The 21493-nt window shown below is 47.4% G+C and overlaps 1 protein-coding gene across 3 annotated transcripts in view; it reads right to left on the reverse strand.

Annotated features, from left to right (window-relative positions):
- LOC147447124 (uncharacterized) overlaps positions 1–21493 on the reverse strand; it is a 326621-nt gene that overhangs the window by 50714 nt on the left and 254414 nt on the right. For all 3 annotated transcript variants that reach the window (XM_086523017.1, XM_086523016.1, XM_086523015.1), the window contains one exon: positions 8124–8217. In XM_086523017.1, coding sequence (XP_086379143.1) covers positions 8124–8217 — 94 coding nt within the window. The remainder of the gene's footprint in view (positions 1–8123; positions 8218–21493) is intronic.

Here is a 21493-nt window from a genome sequence, read left to right on the forward strand (position 1 = left end):
AATTACCAAGACTTAGTGGAGAAAAGATATCTTAGAGGAAAAGCGGAAACTTACAGACATAGCAGAAACTGAGACAGTAATAGAATACCCATTTTGGTGGAAAGATTGTGGGAAGGAGAGCCAGTAACAGAACACCCGTTTTGATGGAAAGATAGTGGGGAGGAGAGAGATGGGACATAGAACCTACAGATGGCGGAATAGTTGCAGACCCTTTACTCAGAGGAGTAATAGCACTTGATTCTGGAGCCATTTACCAGTGGCAAAGGAACGCCTTCCAAAGTGACTAACTGGACAGCCCCCTGTGCCAAAATCTCCTGTACCCTGAAGGGCCCTTGCCAGGCTGGGATCAACTTCTTAGCTTTTTTTAGATACTTAGCTTGATAGAGTAGCACCAACGAGCCTTGCATTATTTTCGGCCTTCGGAGATGACGATCATGCCACGCTTTGCGACGAATCTGCTCGGCTTGGAGAGCATGTGAAGCTAATCTCCTGCTTTCTTCTAACATTGAGAGAGGAGAGAGGTTTGCTGAAGCACTCCCAGCTGAAGCACTCCCAGCTGTGACACGAACGCTTCCCACTCTTGCTGAACCTGAGTTGAACTCATATGGTGCAATTGCCTCTAAGCCAAAAGCTAGTTGGAATGGGGTGTAGTTAGTGGTTTCCTTGAAGGAGGTGCGATAAGCCCAAACTGTGCCGAGGATAGCCCGAGCCCAAGAGGTTGGATGCAGATGACAAGGTTTCTTAAGAAGCGCGATTAGCACTTTGTTAGTGCTTTCAGCCTGCCCATTTGCTCTAGGATAGTAAGAGCAAGATTTGCTCTAGGATAGTAAGAGCAAGATTTGCGATGAAAAATCTTGTAATTCGTGAGGAGAGTGGAGATCAAGTCGTTGACAAAATGACTACCTCGATCACTGGTGACTTCTAGAGGACACCCAAACCTGCAAAAAATATTTTCATACAAAAATTTTGCGACAGTGGCTGCTGTGCTGTCGATGGTAGCCACCACTTCGGCCCATTTCGTTGCATAATCTGTTCCTACCAAGAGATACTTATGATTGCCTGTTTGAGTAGATGGAGTAACTTGACTAACAAAGTCCAAACCCCATCTCTCAAAGGGCAACCACGCCATCGATACCTGGAGAAGGCGATTTGATTGCTTGCTAGGCTTAGGCGCACATCGCTGGCAGACATCACAAATCTTGACATGAGCAATAGCATCTCGAAATATATAGGGCCACCACAAGCCCGTCTGTAAGATTTTTTGTGCCGTGATGTGACCTGGATAGTGGCCACCTATAGGACCACAGTGTGCATCCTCTAGAATGTGGTCTACCTCATGAGGGGAGACGCACCTTCGCAGCACACCATCTGGCCCCGATTTATAGAGCTGTCCGCCAATCAAAGAGAACGGTCTAGACTTTAGCAAGAGTCTTCTTTTTTTGCAAGGGAGAAGCATTCTCAGGATATAGGCCAATAGAGAGCAGATGGAACACATCTCCATACCATTCTGGGGTTGTGTCCACCTTAAAAAGATGACTGTCAAGAAAATCATCATTAACCCCAGTATTGGGCTCACCTGTGTGTATGCGAGAGAGATGGTCGGCCATGACGTGCCGCTTGCCCGGACTAAGAACTACTTCGAAGTCGAACTCCTGGAATATGAGTAGCCATCTCCACACTCTTCCTGCAACTTGGGGTTTATTTAGAAGATAGCCTAGCGCATGATGATCTGTGATGATAGTGAAGTGAACCCCTAACAAGTAATGACGAAACTTTTGTAAAGAATACACCATAGCCAAACCTTCCCTTTCTGTGGTGCTGTAGTTGCGCTCTGCTTTGGTGAGCAGGCGACTTGCATAGTGAATAGTGCGATCCAGGTTTCACTCTTTACTAGGCTGAGTCAGCACAACTCCCACAGCCAGTTGACTGGCATCCGTATGCACATGAAAAGGAAGAGACCAAACTGGAGCCACTAAAATAGGTGCTTCAGTGAGGCGCTTTTTGAGGTATTCAAATGCTTCAGCCTCAGGTTTTGACCATGTAAAGGGTACTGTAGCACTAGTGAGTTGGGTCAATGGTTGAGCCACCTGTGCATACATTCGTATGAACCTACGATGATATCCTGTGTGGCCTACAAAGCTTTGAACACCTTTCGGATTGAAGGGAGGTGGTAACTTCAAGATTGCCACGATCTTCTCTGGTCTGTTGCTAAACCTTTGGCAGACACCACATGGCCTAGAAGTGTGCCTTCAGTGACCAAAAAGTGACATTTGTTAGGATTTAGTTTTAGCCGTGCCTCTCTGCACCTGAGGAAGACAACAGAGAGCTGAGCAAGGTGTTCCTCTAGATTTTCCAGTGGGGTTGAACATTGAGCACCTGAGAAGGTCGAAAAATCGTCCATGAAGATGTGAAGATGATCCGTAAGCAGAGGACAAAAGATGAGATACACCGCTCGATTGAAAGGAGGAGGAGCGTTTTTCAACCCAAAAGACATTCTAGTGGAGATAAAAATACCCCAGGGAGTCACAAAAGCCGTTTCCAACCGATCACCTGGATGGATGCCCAACTGATTGTATCCACTAAACCCATCCATAAAACTGTACAAAACATGCCCTGCTACATCTTCGAGCACACGCTCAGTGAAAGGTGGGGGAAAACTATCTGGAATAGTTACCTTATTCAGCGCGCGGTAATCTACACACCCGAATTTTATTGGACTGCTTCTTAGGCGCTATCACCATGGGTGATAACCACTCAGAGTGCTCCACAGGTACAATGATCCCTGCCTCTTGCATTTTTTCGAGCTCTGACTAGACAACCTCTGCATACTTTGGGTTGAGCTTATAAGCTCGACCTCTGATAGGCTTAGCTCCTTCAACCAGAGGGATTGTGTGGAGACCCAATTCTGGTGGGATCCCTTCCAAATCCTTGTAGGACCAAGCAAAAACATCCTTAAAAGAGTGAATAAAAGAAACTACCTGGTCAAGTAATGCGGGATGCTCCCATAACCAAGCTTCTAAGAGGACGTGCTGAGGGTTGCCCGGGTCACCTAGGTTGACTTTTTTGGCAGGGTCAGGAGATGTAATTGTGGAGGGTACTTCAGAAGTTGAAACATGAGCTGCCTCTTGGAGCTTCGAGACATCATTTGCTGGCGTTTGATTGATTGGAAACTCTGCATACTCTTCTTGTAACCATCCAGGTGGAAGCTCATCGAAGGGTAAATCTTCAGACACAGACATAACCGGGTGCTTTAGAGTGGGCAGGGCATCTGACCTGGGAGATGTTAGAGGAAGGGGGGAATCTTTGGCGAGTTCATGCAGAGGGGATTTTGTCCCCCTTCGGTGATGCGTGATAGGTTCCCCGAGGCCGAGGGCTTCCATAGGAGGATCATCTGAATCATGAGAATTTGGGGTTGACCCACTTACTTCTTGGATTGGTCCACTGTCTGCTGTAGGACCACTGTCTAGTGTAGGACTTGTGACATCTGTGTCTACCTGAGGAGTTGGAAGAGAGAGTGTTACCGGCACATGTGAGTTTTGAATAGAGACCATATAACATGGCATCGAGGCGGTAGCTTCCAACCACTGCAGCAGGTCTTCGTCATACCCATCAGGTGGGATGGGCTGCTCAGGGTCGGGGTTGGATTGTACTGACAATGAGCTGTGATGAACCACTGGATCCATACCTCCTTCGAGCCGAATTGGTTGTATGGGGGAGCCAGGAGTATGTATCCACATGGCGTCGTTGCCCCAATCATGAAGTGCCTTAGTATGCCTCAACCATGGTCGACCAATCAGCAAAGGAAATCCTCACCTCCACTTGAGGAAGACTGACCACCACAAAATCCAAGCTAAATGTGAAGTCTTGTATCATCAAAGGCACCTTCTCTACTATGCCGACAGGGTAGACTGTCCTCTGGTCTGCCAATGTAACAGTGGATGGAGCAGGGCGGGTAGGCTGCAGACCTAAGGCCAACATAGTAAATTCTGGCATCAAATTGATCCCAGATCCACCATCCACTATGACGCCTGAGAATTGATGCCCAAGAATAGACACAGTGAGACGAGGACTTTTATAGTCGGTGAGGGGAGCAACTGGATATGAAATCATGTAGGACCCCAAGGGATGCACAGGTAGGTGCCCTCCACTAGGCCCTGCACCACGGTACAAAGACTGGATGATGGAAAGGGTGTCACTTCTAAAATTTGCATCAAGTCGAAGCATGTCGTACAGTGACACTTGCTGAAAAGTGTTTCAAGATAGACTCTGCTGTGGGCTTGTTTCCTTTGATTAGAGCTTATTTTGGTACCTTAAGCTTCTGCAAGTCCTCTACTGCTTCGATGAAAGCACCATCAATATCTGATAGAAGCGAGGTAGGTTGGTTCTTGACACTACCTGCTGGTTTGTTAGCTACTACTGGAGTTTGACTCATTTGTGTGACAGGAGATGGAAAGATTGGACCACCAGGGAGGTTGAGGCCAAGAGCAGCTCTCTGTGCCCGTGTGAGCACCCCAGCCTGCTCTTCCACTTGCTTCAACCCTTCTTGAGAGGCAACTACAAGAGTGGAAGGCGGTGCCTGTGGAATGGAGCTTACTGTGATGAGGTTAAGCTTTGGAAATGTAAACTCCTGTTGGCTTGTGCTTGCAGATGTGGACGCTCGTTGTTTTGGGCAATCCTTACTATAGTGATCCTTAGCTTCCGGGCAATGTCGACAAGGAGGGGACCCTTCTGGTAAGGAACATTTGCTCTAATAGTGTCCATACTCCCCGCACCTGTAGCACAAAATTGGCCTATTTGAAGGGCGAGGTGGTCTCGGCCCTTGCTGCATTGGACCGGATGCTGACGTGTAGAAGCTTTGGGGAACTGAAGGAGTACTAGCATGATAAAAGCTGGGGGATGTAAAGTTGTTGTGCATACCTTGCATAGGAGGTGTTGTTAAAAGAGGTGGCATCGAGTTCTGATGGCTATATGGTGACACCAGGTTTGATGCAGGTGTAAGTCCTTGTTGGAGAGAAGGACCTAGATTTTGTTGTATCTGCCGTAACCCCTTGATATAGTAGCAATCCTTGTCTTCATGCCCAGACTTCTCGCAGAAGTGGCAATAAGCCCGAAGGGGACAGTCTTGTGGAGGATGTCCTGGAGAGCGACACGAGCTGCACCATACCATAGCCTTAGTCTCCTGTTGAGACCGCAGCTCTTCTAGCTCTCTCTTGATTTGATCCAAAGCCTCAAGATGTGGGGGTTTCTCCTGGCGAAGAGAGATATTTTTCTCCTCTTGAAGAGTGCGTTGTAGTTTTAGGGCTTCAAGTTCTCTACGTAAAGAAGTCAATGGATCAGCAGGACTTTCCGAAGACACAGAGGGGGTCGCTATGTGAGGGGAGTTGTTGAACAACTTCCTAGCCCCCTCTATCCTAGTAGCAGCTGCGATGAACTCCTCCAAAGTGGCGTCGGATCGGAGACTCTCTCGTAGTTTTTGCTGAGAACTTTTGGGAAGCGCCTTCTCTACCCACTTCTTAACCATAAATTCACCTGGTTGCTGGGACAGCTTGGCAACCAGAGACTTGGTCTTAGTCATAAGCTCTGCAAAAGTCTCCTCTGGCTGGAGGACCATGTTGGCTAACTCATCCAACACCTTCTCCTGGTAGTCACTGGGCCTGAAAGCTGCACAGAACTGTTGCCTTAAGGCTGCCCAGGTTGCAAAATGGTTCTCTGCAAACTGGCTGTACCATTTGTCTGCTAAGCCATCCAAGGTGGATGGAAAGAGTACCAAATAAGCATCTTCTCTGTTAAGACCACGACCCCTACAGAGAGATACAAACCTCCTTGCATGGTCGTCAGCATCTTCTGAAGAGAGTCCTTTGAATGTAGGGAACTTGATGTTTACCTTAGCCAAAACGCTAGCTAACGGCTCCATGGCCCCTTGTGTAGCCTGTTGCACAATAGCCTGCTGTAGCAGAATAGGAGAGAGCTTTACTGGAGAAGGTGATCGAGAAGATGCGGGACCGGATGAAGGAATGGGTGATGTCGTATGTGTAGGTATAGGTGATGAGGTTGATGGACTTCTACAAGGTGTCAAAGGTCGTCTTCTGTGATAGTACTTCAGAGGGCTGAGCAGTGCGCTTTGATGCTCGACTGATCGCCTTGTATGTGTCATGCAGTGACCAACAATCCAACCAACCTTTGGGCAAGAAAACCTTGAACTGGCTGAAGACTGGTCTAGACTCTACTAGACCAGGCAAGTGACTAGACCAACTGGACCAGGGACGAGGACAGGTTGGACTAGGGCGAGAGAGGACTAGACCAGTTGGACAAGGCGAGAGGAGAACAGTTGGACCAGGTGAGAGGAGAACAGTGCAAGGAAAGGTCGGTGAAGCTAGGCAAGGTAGGCGAAGCTAGATAGACCCAACTAGCTTCAAGATTTGCACCTCACAGAGTGAGATTTCAGTTGAGGTCCCACCGTGATCGCCAAAATGAGAGCACCTGTAGCGCGGATAATGTGTCGTGCTCTCTACAGTGGGTGGTCCTCAGTGCAATGTGCGTGACAATCTCACTCAAACAGACTGAGAAGAAAAGGAAACAATAGACATCAACAGAGCTCACAAAGACACAACAACAGACCAGAACATATGACTCGACTATCTCAAAAACTGATACAGACTCTGGCGTAGCACACTCAGCTCCAGCCCAGGACTCACAGGTACAATGGGGTGTCAAGGCTCAGATGTGCAGGGATGGTGAAGATGTGCTCTGTGAATCAACTCACTCTAGACGACTACGTACAAGATAATGCAACTGGCCCCCACGACTACTCATATGTACAACCATAAAGAGTCACCAACAGCTCATAAATGTCCAGCCAGCTAAGTCTATCTCCAAACTGAGTGGTGGTGGTGACCTGGCCACGATGTCCATTAGACCACCGTCGGTACCCTGCCTGCCATGTGTCACCCCCAACCCAGAGGGTCCGTCCAGTGTGAACCAGACCAACTGTGACTAACTGTCCAACTGTCTGCCTGTCCTGTGAAGTGACACTGTAGCCCTGCTACAGGGGTGTATGCTTTGTCCCATGACAAAATCTACTCATTGTGAAGACCCTACCTTGTATCTTGAGAGAGTCTTCATGTGTAGCACCTCTTTTCCAATCGGAACCTTTTAGTAGCTAGTCATGTGTACTTATAAATTGTATATGAAGATAAGTGAGCTGTACATCGTGCCAAATGAAGCCCTACCTTCCTAGGGTCGAGCCACCTTTGTAGGGGCTGATTTTGGGGTTGTACTAGTTAGTAGTTGTACTTTTTTGAAGAAAATTGGCTATATATATTAGCATTCTAATTTTACCATGGAGGTTTACTTTTTGATTGGTGATGTTGTGTACTTTAGCACCACAAAGAAGATCTAACATCAAATACAATAGGTGGATAATCTTCTCTTGGCTACTTCTAACATCAAATACAATAGGTGGATAATCTTCTCTTGGCTACTTCTTACAAGATGTTCTAGCATGTATTATCTCTGGATATTGTCATCTTAATAAACTACTTCTCAATCTGTTATTTATTTATTTTTTACTTGTATGGCTAATTTTATGAAGAGTTTTTTGAAATAAACACACACATCTACATGGGCATGCACACATTTAAGCTGACTTGGAAAACATAGTCTCAAGATCACCACTATAAGACATTATTGGCGTTCTTCATCAATGCAATTCTAGTTCATGCTAGCTCTGGTAGGGTAAAAAGAGAGAGAAATAGCAGTAGTGTGAGGTCATGCAGCAGGAATACAAGCACAGAAAGTTACTGATGCACTGGGACTTTGGCAGAGAAGTGATCTGGCCACAGCAGGAAGCACGTAAGAGGAGCATAATTTAAAATCTTCACTAAAGAGCATTGAAAAAATTAAGCCACCTGGTCCCATTTGATGTATAATTTGAAACACTTTCTCTTCTAAGAGAAATCCACAATAAAAATGCCCTGTTTGCACTGCATTTAGATTTTATTGGGTGACGACACTGACTTAGACATATTACCCGCCAGTAAACAGCTAACCATGACCTGGTTGAAGGTAGTTGTAACTAGCTGATTCAACAAGTTATAGCTTGAAAGGAACATAAAAAGACTCACCATAATCAACATTGAACAGTTCACGGCACAGCAGTTGAAAGAACTCCTTGGTTATTCCACCTTCATCAACACCCTCCTCTCCTTCAAACACAACCTTTCATTCGGGTGGAGTTCAGTTAATCAATCTCAATTACCGGCATAAAATTCAGACAAAGAAGTTAAAGTATGACATGAGCTAACACAACCAACCAATTCATTGAACTCTTTCAACATAGAACAGTATCTTCTGATGGTAGTACCAAGTTCAAGTAGAAAAGCATTGGCCTACTTATTAAAAGAAATATACAATCTTCACATCCAGCTAATCACTGTCTACCATGCATCTTAACCTTTCAAAGCTTTGTAGCAGGCTACAGTGTCACTTTCACACGACACTCAGTTAGTACGGTTGGTCTGGCCTGGTTCACACTAGTCGGACTCTGGACGGACTCTGTGGGCTGGGCTGGGCAGTGACACGTGGCAGGATACGGACGGTGGTCTAGTGGACATCGTGGCCAGGTCACCACCACCACTCACTTTGGAGATTGGCTTAGGTGGCTGACATTTATGAGCCGTTGGGTCATTATCATCATCGGCTTCACCTTTGGTCCAGCATCGTCGTCGAGAGCAGCGAGTCTTGCACAGAGCACTGCTTCACCATCCCTGCACATCTGAGCCTCGACACCCCCATTTGTACCTGTGAGTCCTGGGCTGGAGCTGAGTGTGCTGCCACGCCAGAGTCTGTACATGGTTCTTTGAGATAGTCCAGTCCACATGTTCTGGTCCACTGTTGTGTCTCTGTTGTTCTGTTGTTATCCATTGTTTCTGTGTTTCATTCTGTTTGAGTGAGTTTCCATCTGTTGAGTGAGATTGTCACGCACATTGCACTGAGGGGCACCCACACTGTAGAGAGCACGACACATTATCCGCGCTACAAGGTTCTAAAAACCTTCAGACTTTATGTATGAACATTTGGGTCAAACAATTCCACGTACTCGTCCTGGTCCTTATTGTCCGCAATCAGCTGGTATTGTGCAGTTTTGTGGAGGCAAGAGCTATAGAGATGCAATAATCATCTAGCGATTCAAGAACAGGGTTGAAATTTTATTGCCTCCCATTTCCCTTGTCCCAGCACGGTCTCCTTGTCCTCCCATTTCCCTTGTCCCAGCACTGTCCCCTTGTTTCGAACCCTTCTTGTACTTGTATCTGCTACTACAGTTTCAAAATTACTGAAAACACGCATTTGTGCTTGCTTGATTTGTGTCAAAGAGAGAGGCTCCCAATGAAGGGATTTCTACTATCTCTTACATAGACCAGGATCGTTAGCATTTTTGTGCAATTATTCAATGTTTTTCTGAGCACTTGAATGGAAAACTCTCTCCTCATAGATAAGCAAAAATTTGTATGTAGTTCTACGTAACAAACCTCTAGGGTGAGTGTTTCTTAGCAGGAGGAGATGTCAAGTCAAGTGCATCAATTGTTGGATAAGGATCATTCCTTGGATAGATGATATTCATGATGGATCATACAAATCCTCATGTCTTAGCAAGATCGATTAAAAAAGTGGGTATCATCAGATCAGGATAGCAATTGGAAATGTTGTCAAGATGGTCTTCAAGATGACTTTTGGACTCTCGAGTTTCTAGTGATGCTTTTCAGCCTCACAAATGCACTTTTGACATGGTATGATCGTACCAATTTCAATGAAATTCCGAGAAATGGAGTCCTTGTAGCTACAAGAAGCTCTATAGCTAGCTATCCAGGTCTAATGTTCAATTGAGGGGGACCATGGACTGCCGTTGTCGGAAGGGCTAACCCTTCTGCACTTTTATGGGAAAGGCTAACCATTTTTCACTTTTATGGGAACGCCTAACCGTTTACACTTTTTAAAGGAAAGGCTAACCATCTGCACCTTTAAGGCTTACCATCTGATCTTTCTATGGAAGTCTGTAGTAGGCAACTTGCACACGACAGGCATTTATAGTTATAAATGGTATGGAGTTCAAGACAGGCAATTACTTCTGGTCTTCACACTGGACAGACTCTCACTGGGCAGTGACATGTGGCAGTGATACGGGTGGTGGTCTAGTGGACACCATGGCTAGATCACCACTACCACAGTTTGGAGATAGATGTAACAGGGCTACAGTGTCACTGGCACAGGACAAGCAGTTAGTTGCAGTTGGGCTGGAGTTCACACGGGACGGACTCTCGCTGGGCAGTGACACGTGGCAAGTGGTACAGATGGTGGTCTAGTGGACATCGTGGCCAGATCACCGCCAACTCAGTTTGGAGATAGGCTTAGTTGGATTGGGATATCTGCTAGCTGTTGGCGGCTCTTTAGGGATACATATGTGTGGTTGGTTTCAGTCGTCGAGGAGATTATCATCATCTTCTTCTTGTATGGTTTAGTATCTTCGTCTAGTGTCTCGGGTCCATACACTACACGTATGCACCATCCCTGTGCATCTGAGCCTCAACACCCCATTGTACCTATGAGTTCTTGGCTGGAGCTGAGTGTGCTGCCATGCCAGAGTCTATACGGGTTTCTTTGAGTTAGTCGAGTTCCATATGTATAAGTTTCACTCCTGAGTCTTGCTATTGTTGCTTTGTTCTTCATTGTCCTTTGTGTATTCATTTTGTGGAGAGATTTCATGCACACTGCACTGAGGAGCACCCACTATAGAGAGCACGACACATTATCTCCGCTACAGATGCTCTCATTTTTGGCACGCCCGGTGGGACCTCAACTCAAGTCTCACTCCGTCGAAAGTCAAGTCGAGGAGCTACCTGGTTTAAGCTCTCTGTATCAGTCGGTTGGTTTGCACACATCAGGGCCTGCTTCAGCTTTCTCTCGACTTGTTTGTCTAGACCTGCTTGTCTAGTCTCTCATCCTGGTCTAGTAGTATCTCGGGTTGGTCTAGTCTCTCTCGTTCAGGTCTAGCCAAGAGGTCTAGTCAGTCGCCTTGGTCTAGTGGTGTCTGGACCACTGTTCAGTAAGTTAAAGGTTTTCGTGCCCAAAGCTTGGGTGGGCTTTTGGTTACTGCATGACACATACAAGGCAATAAAAAAAAAAGAGCGACAAACTTCAAAGCCCACTGCTAAGTCCTATAAAATACTACCATAGAAAGCGTCAACCCTTCGTGCCAAGTAGAAGTCTACAAGCCCCATTACCCCTACCTTCCCTCGCAGCTACCTCCATTCCCTCAACCAATTCTATACCTCCCCAGTCACCCCCCTCAGTGAAGTTCTCACCCACTGTGTTATAGCAAGCTCTTGAGCAAAAGGCTCTTGCACAGGGAGCAATGGAGGAGCTCACAAGCGTTCTGGCTAAGGTGAATATCAAGTTTCTGACTTTTAAGGGTCTCTCCATCGAGGATGCGGACGACCATGCCAGGAGATTTGTTTCCCTCTGTAGGGGTCGTGGTCTCAACTGAGAGGACGCCTACTTAGTACTCTTTCCATCCACCTTGGATGGCTTAGCAGATAAATGGTACAGTCAATTTGCAAAAAACCACTTTACGACCTAGGCCACACTACGAAGGCAGTTCTGTGAAGCTTTCAGACCAGGGGACTTCCAAGAGAAGGTTTTGGATGAGTTGGCTAACCTAATGCTCCAGCTGAATGAGACTTTTGCAGAACTCATGACCAGAACCAAGTCTCTGGTCGCTAAGTTTCCCCAGGAACCATGTGAATTCATGGTTAAGAAATGGGTAGAGAAAACTCTTCCCAAAATGTCCCAGCAAAAACTCCGAGAGAGTCTCCGACCTGACGCCACTTTGGAGGAGTTTGTTGCAGCTGCTACTCGGATAGAAGGACCTAGGAAGCTGTTTACAGACTCTCCTCAGGTAGAGATTGCTTTTGTACTCTTGGAAAGTCCATATGACCCACTGACTTCTTTACGTAGGGAACTAGAAGCCCTAAAGTTACAGTGAGCTCTTCAAGAGGAGAGGTCCTTCTCCATTAGACAGGAGAAGCCTCCACATCATGAGGCTTTGAACAAATCAAGAGCAGGCTAGAAGAGCTCAGGTCCCAACAAGAGACTAAGGCTATGGTTTGGTGTAGCTCATGTCGCTCTCCGGGACACCCTTTACATGAATGCCCCCTTCGGGCTTATTGCCATTTTTGTGAAAAGTCTAGACATGAGGACAAGGATTGCTACTACCTCAAGGGATTGCAACAAATACATCAAAGTCTTGGTCCTACTCTTCAACAAGGGCCACCATCTGCATCCAACATGGTTTCCCCCTATGGGCATCCAAACCACATGCACCTTTGCTGACAGCCCCTCCTATGCAAGATATGCAGAGTACTTTTCCCTCTCAGAGCTTTTATCATGCCCATGCTCCCTCCTCCCCTCAAAGCTTCTATGCCTCCATGCATTTGTAGCATAAAATGGGCCAATTCAATGGGAGAGGTGATCCTTGCTTCTGGTGCATGGAGTTGGAGGTGGAGACTATGGACATTAGCAAAGCGAATGCCCTTTGCTAGAAGGGTCCCCTTCCTTCCATCATTGCCCTGAAGGTAAGGATCACTACAGTAAGGATTGTCCCAAACTTCATGCATAAGATTTCTACTCCTAGACGCGGCAACTTCTTTACCTACAGTGCAATCTTCAGCAGTGCCCTCTCCAGCTTGGCGTTTCTGATACCCACCCGGCTCTACTAGGCCAAATGCAGCGCAAACGATCATATTTACTTTGGTCTAGGTCACACAACAAGATCAAAGTAGCCCCTTATGCAGGAATAGACTATGATTTTGCAAGAAATTGGTTTGTAAATACTCTATTTTTGTGCCTCCTCTTTCTTGGCTTCCTCACCCCTATTTACCCCTCTCTAGCCCCTCCCTCCCTCCCCCTCTTTCTATCTTCACCACCCCTATTTACCCCCTCTCGCCCCCTACCTCCCTCCCCTCTCTTTGTGTTCCTCACCCCCTCTCGCCCCTACTCTCCCCACTCGTCCCTATCTGTAGCAGGCTACAATTTCACTTTCACAGGACACACAGTTAGTACAGTTGGTCTAAGATGGTTCACACCGGATGGACTCTCTGGGCTGGGCAGTGACACGTGGCAGCAAGGATATGGACGGTGGTCAAGTGGACAACGTGGCCGCGTCACCACCACTCAGTTTGGGGATAGATTTAGATGGCTGACATTTATGAGCCGTTGGTGGCTCTTTATGGTTGTACATATGAGGAGTAGCTGTTGGGTCATGATCATCATCTTCTGGATATATGGTCCAACGTCGTCGTTTTGAGTAGCAAGTCTATACATACATCACGTCTACACCATCCCTGCATATCTGAGCCTCGACACCCCCTTTGTACCTGTGAGTCCTGGGCCTCGAGCCGAGTGTGCTTCCACGCCAGAGTCTGTATAGGTTCTTTGAGATAGTCGAGTCATATGTTCTGGTCTGCTGTTGTGTCACCGTGAGCTCAGTTGTTGTCTATTGTTCCTTTGTTTTCAGTCTCTTTGAGTGAGATTGTCACGCACATTGCACAGAGAAGCACCCACTGTAGAGAGCACGACACATTCTCCGCGCTACAGGTGCTCTCATTTTGGCGATCACGGTGGGACCTCAACTGAAGTCTCACTCTCTGTTGAGGTACAAATCGTGAAGCTAGTTGGTTTTTACCTAGCTTCGCCTACTTTGCCTTGCACTGTGCAGCCTGTTGGTCTGGTCCTCTCTAGCCCTGGTTCAAACTGGTCTGTTCCTCTCTCGCCTTGGTCTAGTCCTTGCTCGTCCCTGGTCTAGTCCCTCCTCGTCCTTGGTCCAGCCAGGTGGTCTAGTCACTCACCCAGGTCTAGTAGAGTCTAGACTTGTGTTCAGCCAGTTGAGGGTCTTCTTACCCAAAGTTTAGTTGGGTTTGTGGTCACTACATGACACATACAAGGCGGTCATTTGAGCGTCAAAGCGCACTACTAAGTCCTCTGAAGTACTACAACAGAAGGCATCAACCCTTGGTACATGGTAGAAGTCCACCAACCTCATCATCCATTCCTCCATCAGGTTCTACAACTTCCAGGTCACCTTCCCCAGAGAAGCTCTCCCCCATTTTGTTACAGAAAGCTATTGAATAGACAAGGATCTACCTGGGAAACCGAAGAAAAAGAGGGCGAAAGTAGTGAAGGACACAATAGAATCTTTAGTATCACTGCCAGTTTCTGAAAGCCAGCAGCTTTGAGTAAAGCAACATGTTCGATGTTCTTCGCATACTCCAATTACTTGTTCGATGGTAAGTTCAGGCACTGCGGATGACACTAGGCATGTCACAGCTATGGCTTCTACAGTGTGTGTTCCTCTCGCTATTGCTGCTATTTTTACTTCTACCACAGTGACTAGCTCCCGAGGGCCGAGCCCTAGTTGGAGTTGCTTCTTCTCCTATGCCTAGTCCTGCTGTGCTGCAGCCACTCCAATCGTCTCTACTCCACCACGAGCAGTGCCACTTGTCACCAACAGTACCACTTGCCAGCCCTCTCCCGCCTGACACTCTTAAAGGATCTTCCACAGTGTCAGACTCGACATCACTTTTTCGCCTATCTGAGGATATACTGCAGGAGTCCAGGCAAGCCATTGCCACCATTGAGCTTGGAGCAGAGCGGTTGGTAACTACACACCAGCGTCACGTAGCTACTTACGCAGCTATAGAGGGATCTCTGCGAGTCGCTGAGAGCGCCATCAACGATCGGGATGCTACTATTTTCACACTCCAACAGGCCTTGAAGTTAAAGTCTCAAGTGATTAATGACCTTCAAGCTCAGGTATAAGGATTTAGAGAACTGCTCTTACATGAAAATAGGGCAACCCAGCCTACGATGATGGGTATGGGGTATGAATGGACAGGAGCAGGTGCACCAGTGCAGAATGCAACAACGGGTCCTTCTCAGCAATTTATGGGACTCTACCCACAGACTCCAGTTCAATACTACAATCAACAGTATCCTCAAGGGTTTCAATCGTCACCATTGCCTCAGATGCAGAACGTTCCTTGCTGCCACGGTATTGCTGGAGCACACCGCCATGGCTGTGTTACTCGACGTCCTCAATACACTACAGGACAGGTGCTACCCTCTGCCTAGCAGCAGGTGGCTGGCCCCTTCCCAGGCGGCCCAGTTACAGACAGGAGAGCCCACATACAACAGGGCCCCACCATTGATTTGATGGCTCTACCTTCAAAGAATGATGCTTTGGGTAGTGTGGTGACTAATCTTTCACTTGGGTGACTGCAAGGCAGTTTTTTTAATAATGACAGTGATGTGCAGTAGTGGTTTCTTTTGCGGTCGATTAGCAATTTCAGTTGTTTCTCTCACCGAGACGGTGAGCGGTCTTGTGGCGGGCAACCTATAGCAGGCTACAATGTCACTTTCATAGGACACACAGTTAGTACAATTGGTCTAGGATGGTTCACACTGGACGGACTCTCTGGGCTGGCGGGCAGCGACACGTGGCAGCAAGGATACGGATTTTGGGGATAGATTTAGATGGCTGCCATTTATGAGCCGTTGGTGGCTCTTTATGGTTGTACATATGAGGAGTAGCTGTTGGGTCATGATCATCATCTTCTAAATATATGGTCCAGCGACGTTGTTTTGAGTAAGCGAGTCTATACACACAGCACGTCTACACCATCCGTGCACATCTGAGCCTTGACACCCCCTTTGTACCTGTGAGTCCTGGGCCTGGAGCTGATTGTGTTGCCAGTCAAAGTCTGTATGGTTCTATGAGCTAGTCGAGTTCCATGGTGTTCGGAGTCTATTGTTGTGTATTTTGAGTTACTGGTTCCATTGCTGTGCTGTGTTTTCTTTCTGTTGGAGTGAGATTTCATGCATATTGCACCGAGGAGCACCCACTGTAGAGAGCACGACATACTTTTCCTGCTACAAGTGCTCTTATTTTTGGCACGACCGCTGGGACCTTAACTGAAATCTCACTCTGTTGAGTGTACAGGTTGGAGAAGCTAGCTGAGTGAAACCCCTTGCCTTTGCGAGTTTGCTGGTCCAGCTTCGATCGGCTGGCTTGGTCACTTGTCTTGGTCTAGCTGAGTGGTCTAGTCACTCGTCTTGGTCTAGCTAAGTGGTCTAGTCACTCGTCCTGGTCTAGCTGAGTGGTCTCGTCACTTGCCCTAGTCTAGTGGAGCTCGTTCCTTTGTCCAGTAAATTAAGGTCTTCATATTCAAAGCTTGGGTGGGTCTGTGCCACTGCATGACACAACATACTAGGCAATCCAAAGATCGACAAAGCTACAATACTACCACAGCACGCGTCAACCTTTCTTACCGAATTGAAGTCGTCCACCTCCAATTCCCCTAAAGTGTGTGTGTGTGTGTGTGTGTGTGCGCGCGCATAAACATATACATATATATACATTGCGAGTCTTGAGAACTGAGTGACGTTGCACCGCCAACCAATGGATATGAGCAGAGGCAGAAGGACAAAAGACCTATATCTATTAATTGAGTGATGCGTGAGTCCTGCAACAAATCACAGTGGAAGCCGTTGGTAGTGTACAAAATTACTGGCATGGAAGTTTCACATGCAAGGACAGATTTTTAGATGTTAGTTATTTAGCCATTGATTTAATTTTGGAAAGATTTTGAGGATCAATCATTGACTTTTTGAAAGTTGTGCATACTGTTTTTTAGGATGCTTTTGAAAGTTGCTTTTAGAGCCTTGGGACTTCAAATACAAGGCCTAGCCTCGGTTGTAAATTAAATCAGGTGCATAAGTGCACACAGGTTGAATCTCTTGATGAATAAATAAAGAAATATTGACAGGGGCCAATCCTCTCTGAGTAGGAGCTCCAGCTCTTCCATCTCATCTAAAACTGCAAGGTGTTCTCTTGTCAATTCAGTTTTCGTCTTTTCTATTTCAGTTTTGAGTGAAAAATTGAATCATCCGACTGGCAAGTGGTCACAGTGGTATCAGAGCATTAGCTGTGTGCTTTTTACATTCAAGCAAAGCAGTCCTAGTCACAATCGAAGCTTATCAGTTCTTTGAGATAGTCGAGTCATCTGTTGGGTCTATTGTGCTGTTGTTTCTCTGTGAGCTCAGTTGTTTGTCTATTATTTCCTGTTCAATCTGTTTTGAGTGAGATTGTCACGCACATTGCACTGAGGAGCACCCACTGTAGAGAGCACGACACACTATCTGCGCTACAGGTGCTCTCATTTTGGCGATCAGGGTGGGACCTCAACTGAAATCTCACTCTGTGAGTACAAATCTTGAAGCTAGTTGGGTCTATCTTGCTGAGCCTACCTTGCCTTGCACTGTTCTCTTCTAGCCTTTTCCAACTGGTTCTAGTCATCTCTTGCCCTGGTCCAACCTGTCCTCGACACTGGTCTAGTCCTCCTCGTCCCTGGTCTAGACCTCCTCAAGCCTCGTCTAGACCTCCTCGTCCCTGGTCCAGCCCTCCTCGACCTTGGTCTAGTCCTCCTCGTCCCCTGGTCCAGCCGGGTCTGGTCACTTACCTGGTCTGGTCTGGTGGAGTCTAGACCTGTCTTCAACTAGTTACAAGTTTAAGCTTGGTTGGATTGGTGGTCACTGCATGACACATACAAGGCGGTCAGTCGAGCGTCAAGGCGCACTACTGAGCCCTCTGAAGTACTATCACAGAAGATGACCTTTGGCACCTTGTAGAAGTCCATCAACCTCATCACCTATACCTCCACCTACGACATCACCCGTTCCTGCATCCGGTTCCGCATCTTCCCGATCACCTTCTCCAGTCAAGCTCTCTCCTATTCTGCTACAGCCAAAGTAAACATCAAGTTCCCTACCTTCAAAGGACTCTCTTCAAAAGATGCTGACGACCATGCAAGAAGGTTTGTATCTCTTTGTAGGGGTCGTGGTCTGAACAAAGAAGATGCTTATTTGGTACTATTTCCATCCACCTTGGATGGCTTAGCAGACAAATGGTACAGCCAGTTTGCAGAGAACCATTTTGCAACTTGGGCAGCCTTAAGACAACAGTTCTGTGCAGCCTTCCGGCCAGGAGACTACCACGAGAAGGAGTTGGATGAGTTGGCCAACATGGTGCTCCAGCCAGAGGAGACTTTTGCAGAGCTTATGACTAAAACTAAGTCTCTAGTGGCCAAGCTTCCACAGCAACCCGGTGAATTCATGGTTAAGAAGTGGGTGGAAAAAGCGCTTCCCAAAACTTCTCAGCAAAAACTCCGTGAGAGTCTCCGACCCGACGCCACTTTGGAGGAGTTCATCGCAGCTGCTACTAGGATAGAGGGGGCTAGGAAGTTGTTCAGCAACTCCCCTCCCATAGAGACTCCTTCCACGTTTTCGGAAAGTAGTCCTGCCGATCCATTGACTTCTTTGCGCAGAGAACTTGAAGCCTTGAAGTTACAGAGAGCTCTTCAAGAGGAGAAATCAATCTCCCTCAGACAGGAGAAGTCCCCACATCACGAAGCTTTGGATCAAATAAAGAGAGAGCTAGAAGAGCTTCGGTCGCAGCAGGAGACCAAAGCTATGGTTTGGTGCAGCTCGTGTCGATCTCCAGGACACCTCCACAAGATTGTCCCCTTCGAGCATATTGCCACTTCAGCAAAAAGTCGGGGTATGAAGACAAAGATTGCTACTATATCAAGGGACTGCAAAAAATACAACAGTCTAGGTCCTTCTCTCCAACAAGGGATAGCACCAACGTCTAATATGGTCTCTCCCTATGGTCATCAAAATTACATGCCACCTCTGCTCAATACCCCTACTGTCCAAGGTATGTCAAGTACATTTCCACATTAGAATTTTTATACTCAGGCTGCTTCAACTCCTCAGAGCTTCTACACATCAGCCTCCAACTCCATGTAGCAACAAGAGCAGCGACCACCTCGTCCCCCGTTTCGTCCATCCAATCGGCCCATCTTATGCTACAGATGTGGTGAATATGGGCATTACCAAAGTGTCCTTTACCTGAAGGGCCTCCCCCCTGCAGACATTGTCCAGAGTCTAAGGACCACTACAGTAAGGATTGTCCTAAGCAAAGGGCATCCTCTTCTTCAGGTCCTACTCAAAACCAACAAGAGTTTACATTCCCAAAGATCAATCTAATCGCAGTGAACCACAACCCTCAGCCAGCACCTGCTAATCATACAGTTCGGCCACAACAAGTGGCAGAGCCCACTGGCGTGCTCACTCGAGCACAAAGAGCAGCCTTGGGTTTAAGCTTGCCAACAGGACCATCTCTTCCATCACTTCAGCAACCTGATCAAAGGGTCAAACCTTTCAGTGGTGAACAGAATAGGCCAATCTCTATGCTTTCGGACTTTGATGGAGCCTTTTTGGCAGCAGTGGCAGACTTGCAACAGATCAAAGTTCCTGAAGAGGAGGTCCAGCGTGGAGGAGCTAAGCCTACAACAAAAGCAATCTTGAAGAACACCTTTCAACAAGTATCCTTTTATGAGATGCTTTGGTTAGATGTAACCCTCAGAAGTGACACCCTCTCAATAATTCAGTCTCTGTACCCTGGTGCAGGGCCTAGTGGCGGGCACCTACCTGTGCAGGCTAGGGGCGGGAACCCGGGTGTAGGGCCTAGTGGCGGGCATCTACCTGTGCCACCTTTTGAGACTTACATGGTTTCATATCCAGCTGCTCCCCTCACCGACTATAAAACTCCCCGTCTCACTGTGTCTATTCTTGGGCATCAATTCTCAGGCGTCATTGTGGATGGTGGATCTGGGATCAATCTGATGCCAGAATTTACTATGTTGGCCCTAGGTTTGCAGCCTACCCGTCCTGCTCCATTCACTGTTACATTGGCAGACCAGAGGACAGTCTACCCGGTGGGCATAGTAGAGAAGGTGCCTCTGATGGTACAAGATTTCACGTTTAGCTTGGATTTTGTGGTGGTAAGTCTTCCTCAGGTAGAGGGAGGATCTCCATTGCTGATTGGTAGACCATGGTTGCGGCATACTAAGGCACTTCATGATTGGGGAAAAGACGCCATGTGGATATATACTCCTGGCTCTCCCATGCAACAAATTCGGCTCGAAGGAGGGATGGATCCGGTGGTTCATCACAGCTCATTGTCAGTACAGTCCAACCCCGACTTTGAGCAGCCCATTCCACCTGACGGGTCTGATGAAGACCTGTTGCAGTGGTTGGAAGCTACCACCTCGATGCCCTGCTATGTGGTCTCCATTCAAAACTCACTAGTGCCAGTAACACTCCCTCCTCCAACTCATCAGGCGGACACAAATGTCCCAAGTCCTACAGCAGACAGTGGACCAGTTGAAGAAGTAAGCATATCAACTCTAAATTCTCATGATTCAGATGGTCCTCCTATGGAAGCTCTCGGCCTCGGGGAACCTATCACACATCACCGAAGGGGGAAAAAATCCCCTCTGCAGGAACTCGTCAATGATTCCCCTCTTCCTCTAACATCTCCCAGGTTGGAAGCCCCCTCCCATCAAAAGCACTCTGTAATGGCTCTGTCTGATGATTTACCCTTCGAGGAGCTTCCACCAGGATGGTTACAAGAAGAGTATGTTGAGTTCCCAATCGACCAACACCAGCACATGCTGAGTTCTTAGTACGCCCACTCCCGCTACTGAGGCGGTCTCTCTTCCATAGGTATCTCTTCCCACTGCTACCATTTATACTACTGCCAATATTACAACACCATTCTTGGCAGCACCTATAGTAGCCTCGTCATTTCCCCCAATCTCCAGCTCACCTACTAAGCCTACTACTAGTGTCACTCCGATCACCCCGACCACTGCAGTGCCTCCAGGTAACCCTGCTACTACTACACCTCCACGTGCTGCTACTGCTTCCTCTAGTGGAGGCGACTTGTCTTCGTTGTTCAAAATCTCTGAAGAAAACCTGCAGGAGTCAAGAAATGCCATAGCAATGATTGAACTTGGTGTAGAGAAATTAGTAGCCACCCACCAGAAGCACTCGGCCACATATGCGGCCATGGAAGGCTGCTTGCGGGTTGCAGAGAGCGCCATAGCAAATAGAGATGCTACAATTTTTGCCTTGCGTCAGGCTCTGCACATGAAGACACAAATTATTGAAGACCTTAGAGCTCAAATGCAAGGATTACGGGACATGCTAGTCCAAGGGGACATGCAGTTTCAGCAGCAACCTCCACCTACCATGGGGTACGGGTATGTTCGTCCAACTAGATCAGTTCAGCCGTCTATGGGATATGCTGACTACAGTCATCGACAATTTGGGGGAGGTACAACTTTATAGCAGCAGTTTGACTACTACCCTCAGGGATTTCAGCAGACTGGCAGCTTTGGCTCCTTACCGCACATGTCATCCTCCCAGACACTTCCCTGTGATGGCTACGAAGGCGCACATAGACATGGGTGTGCGAGTCGGAGGCCTCACTACACTTCAGGTCAGGTACTCCCATCTACCGAGCAGCAGGTGGCTGCTC

Source organism: Adiantum capillus-veneris, chromosome 11 (assembly GCF_014529385.1).
Source record: "Adiantum capillus-veneris isolate H3 chromosome 11, ASM1452938v2, whole genome shotgun sequence".
NCBI lineage: Eukaryota > Viridiplantae > Streptophyta > Polypodiopsida > Polypodiales > Pteridaceae > Adiantum > Adiantum capillus-veneris.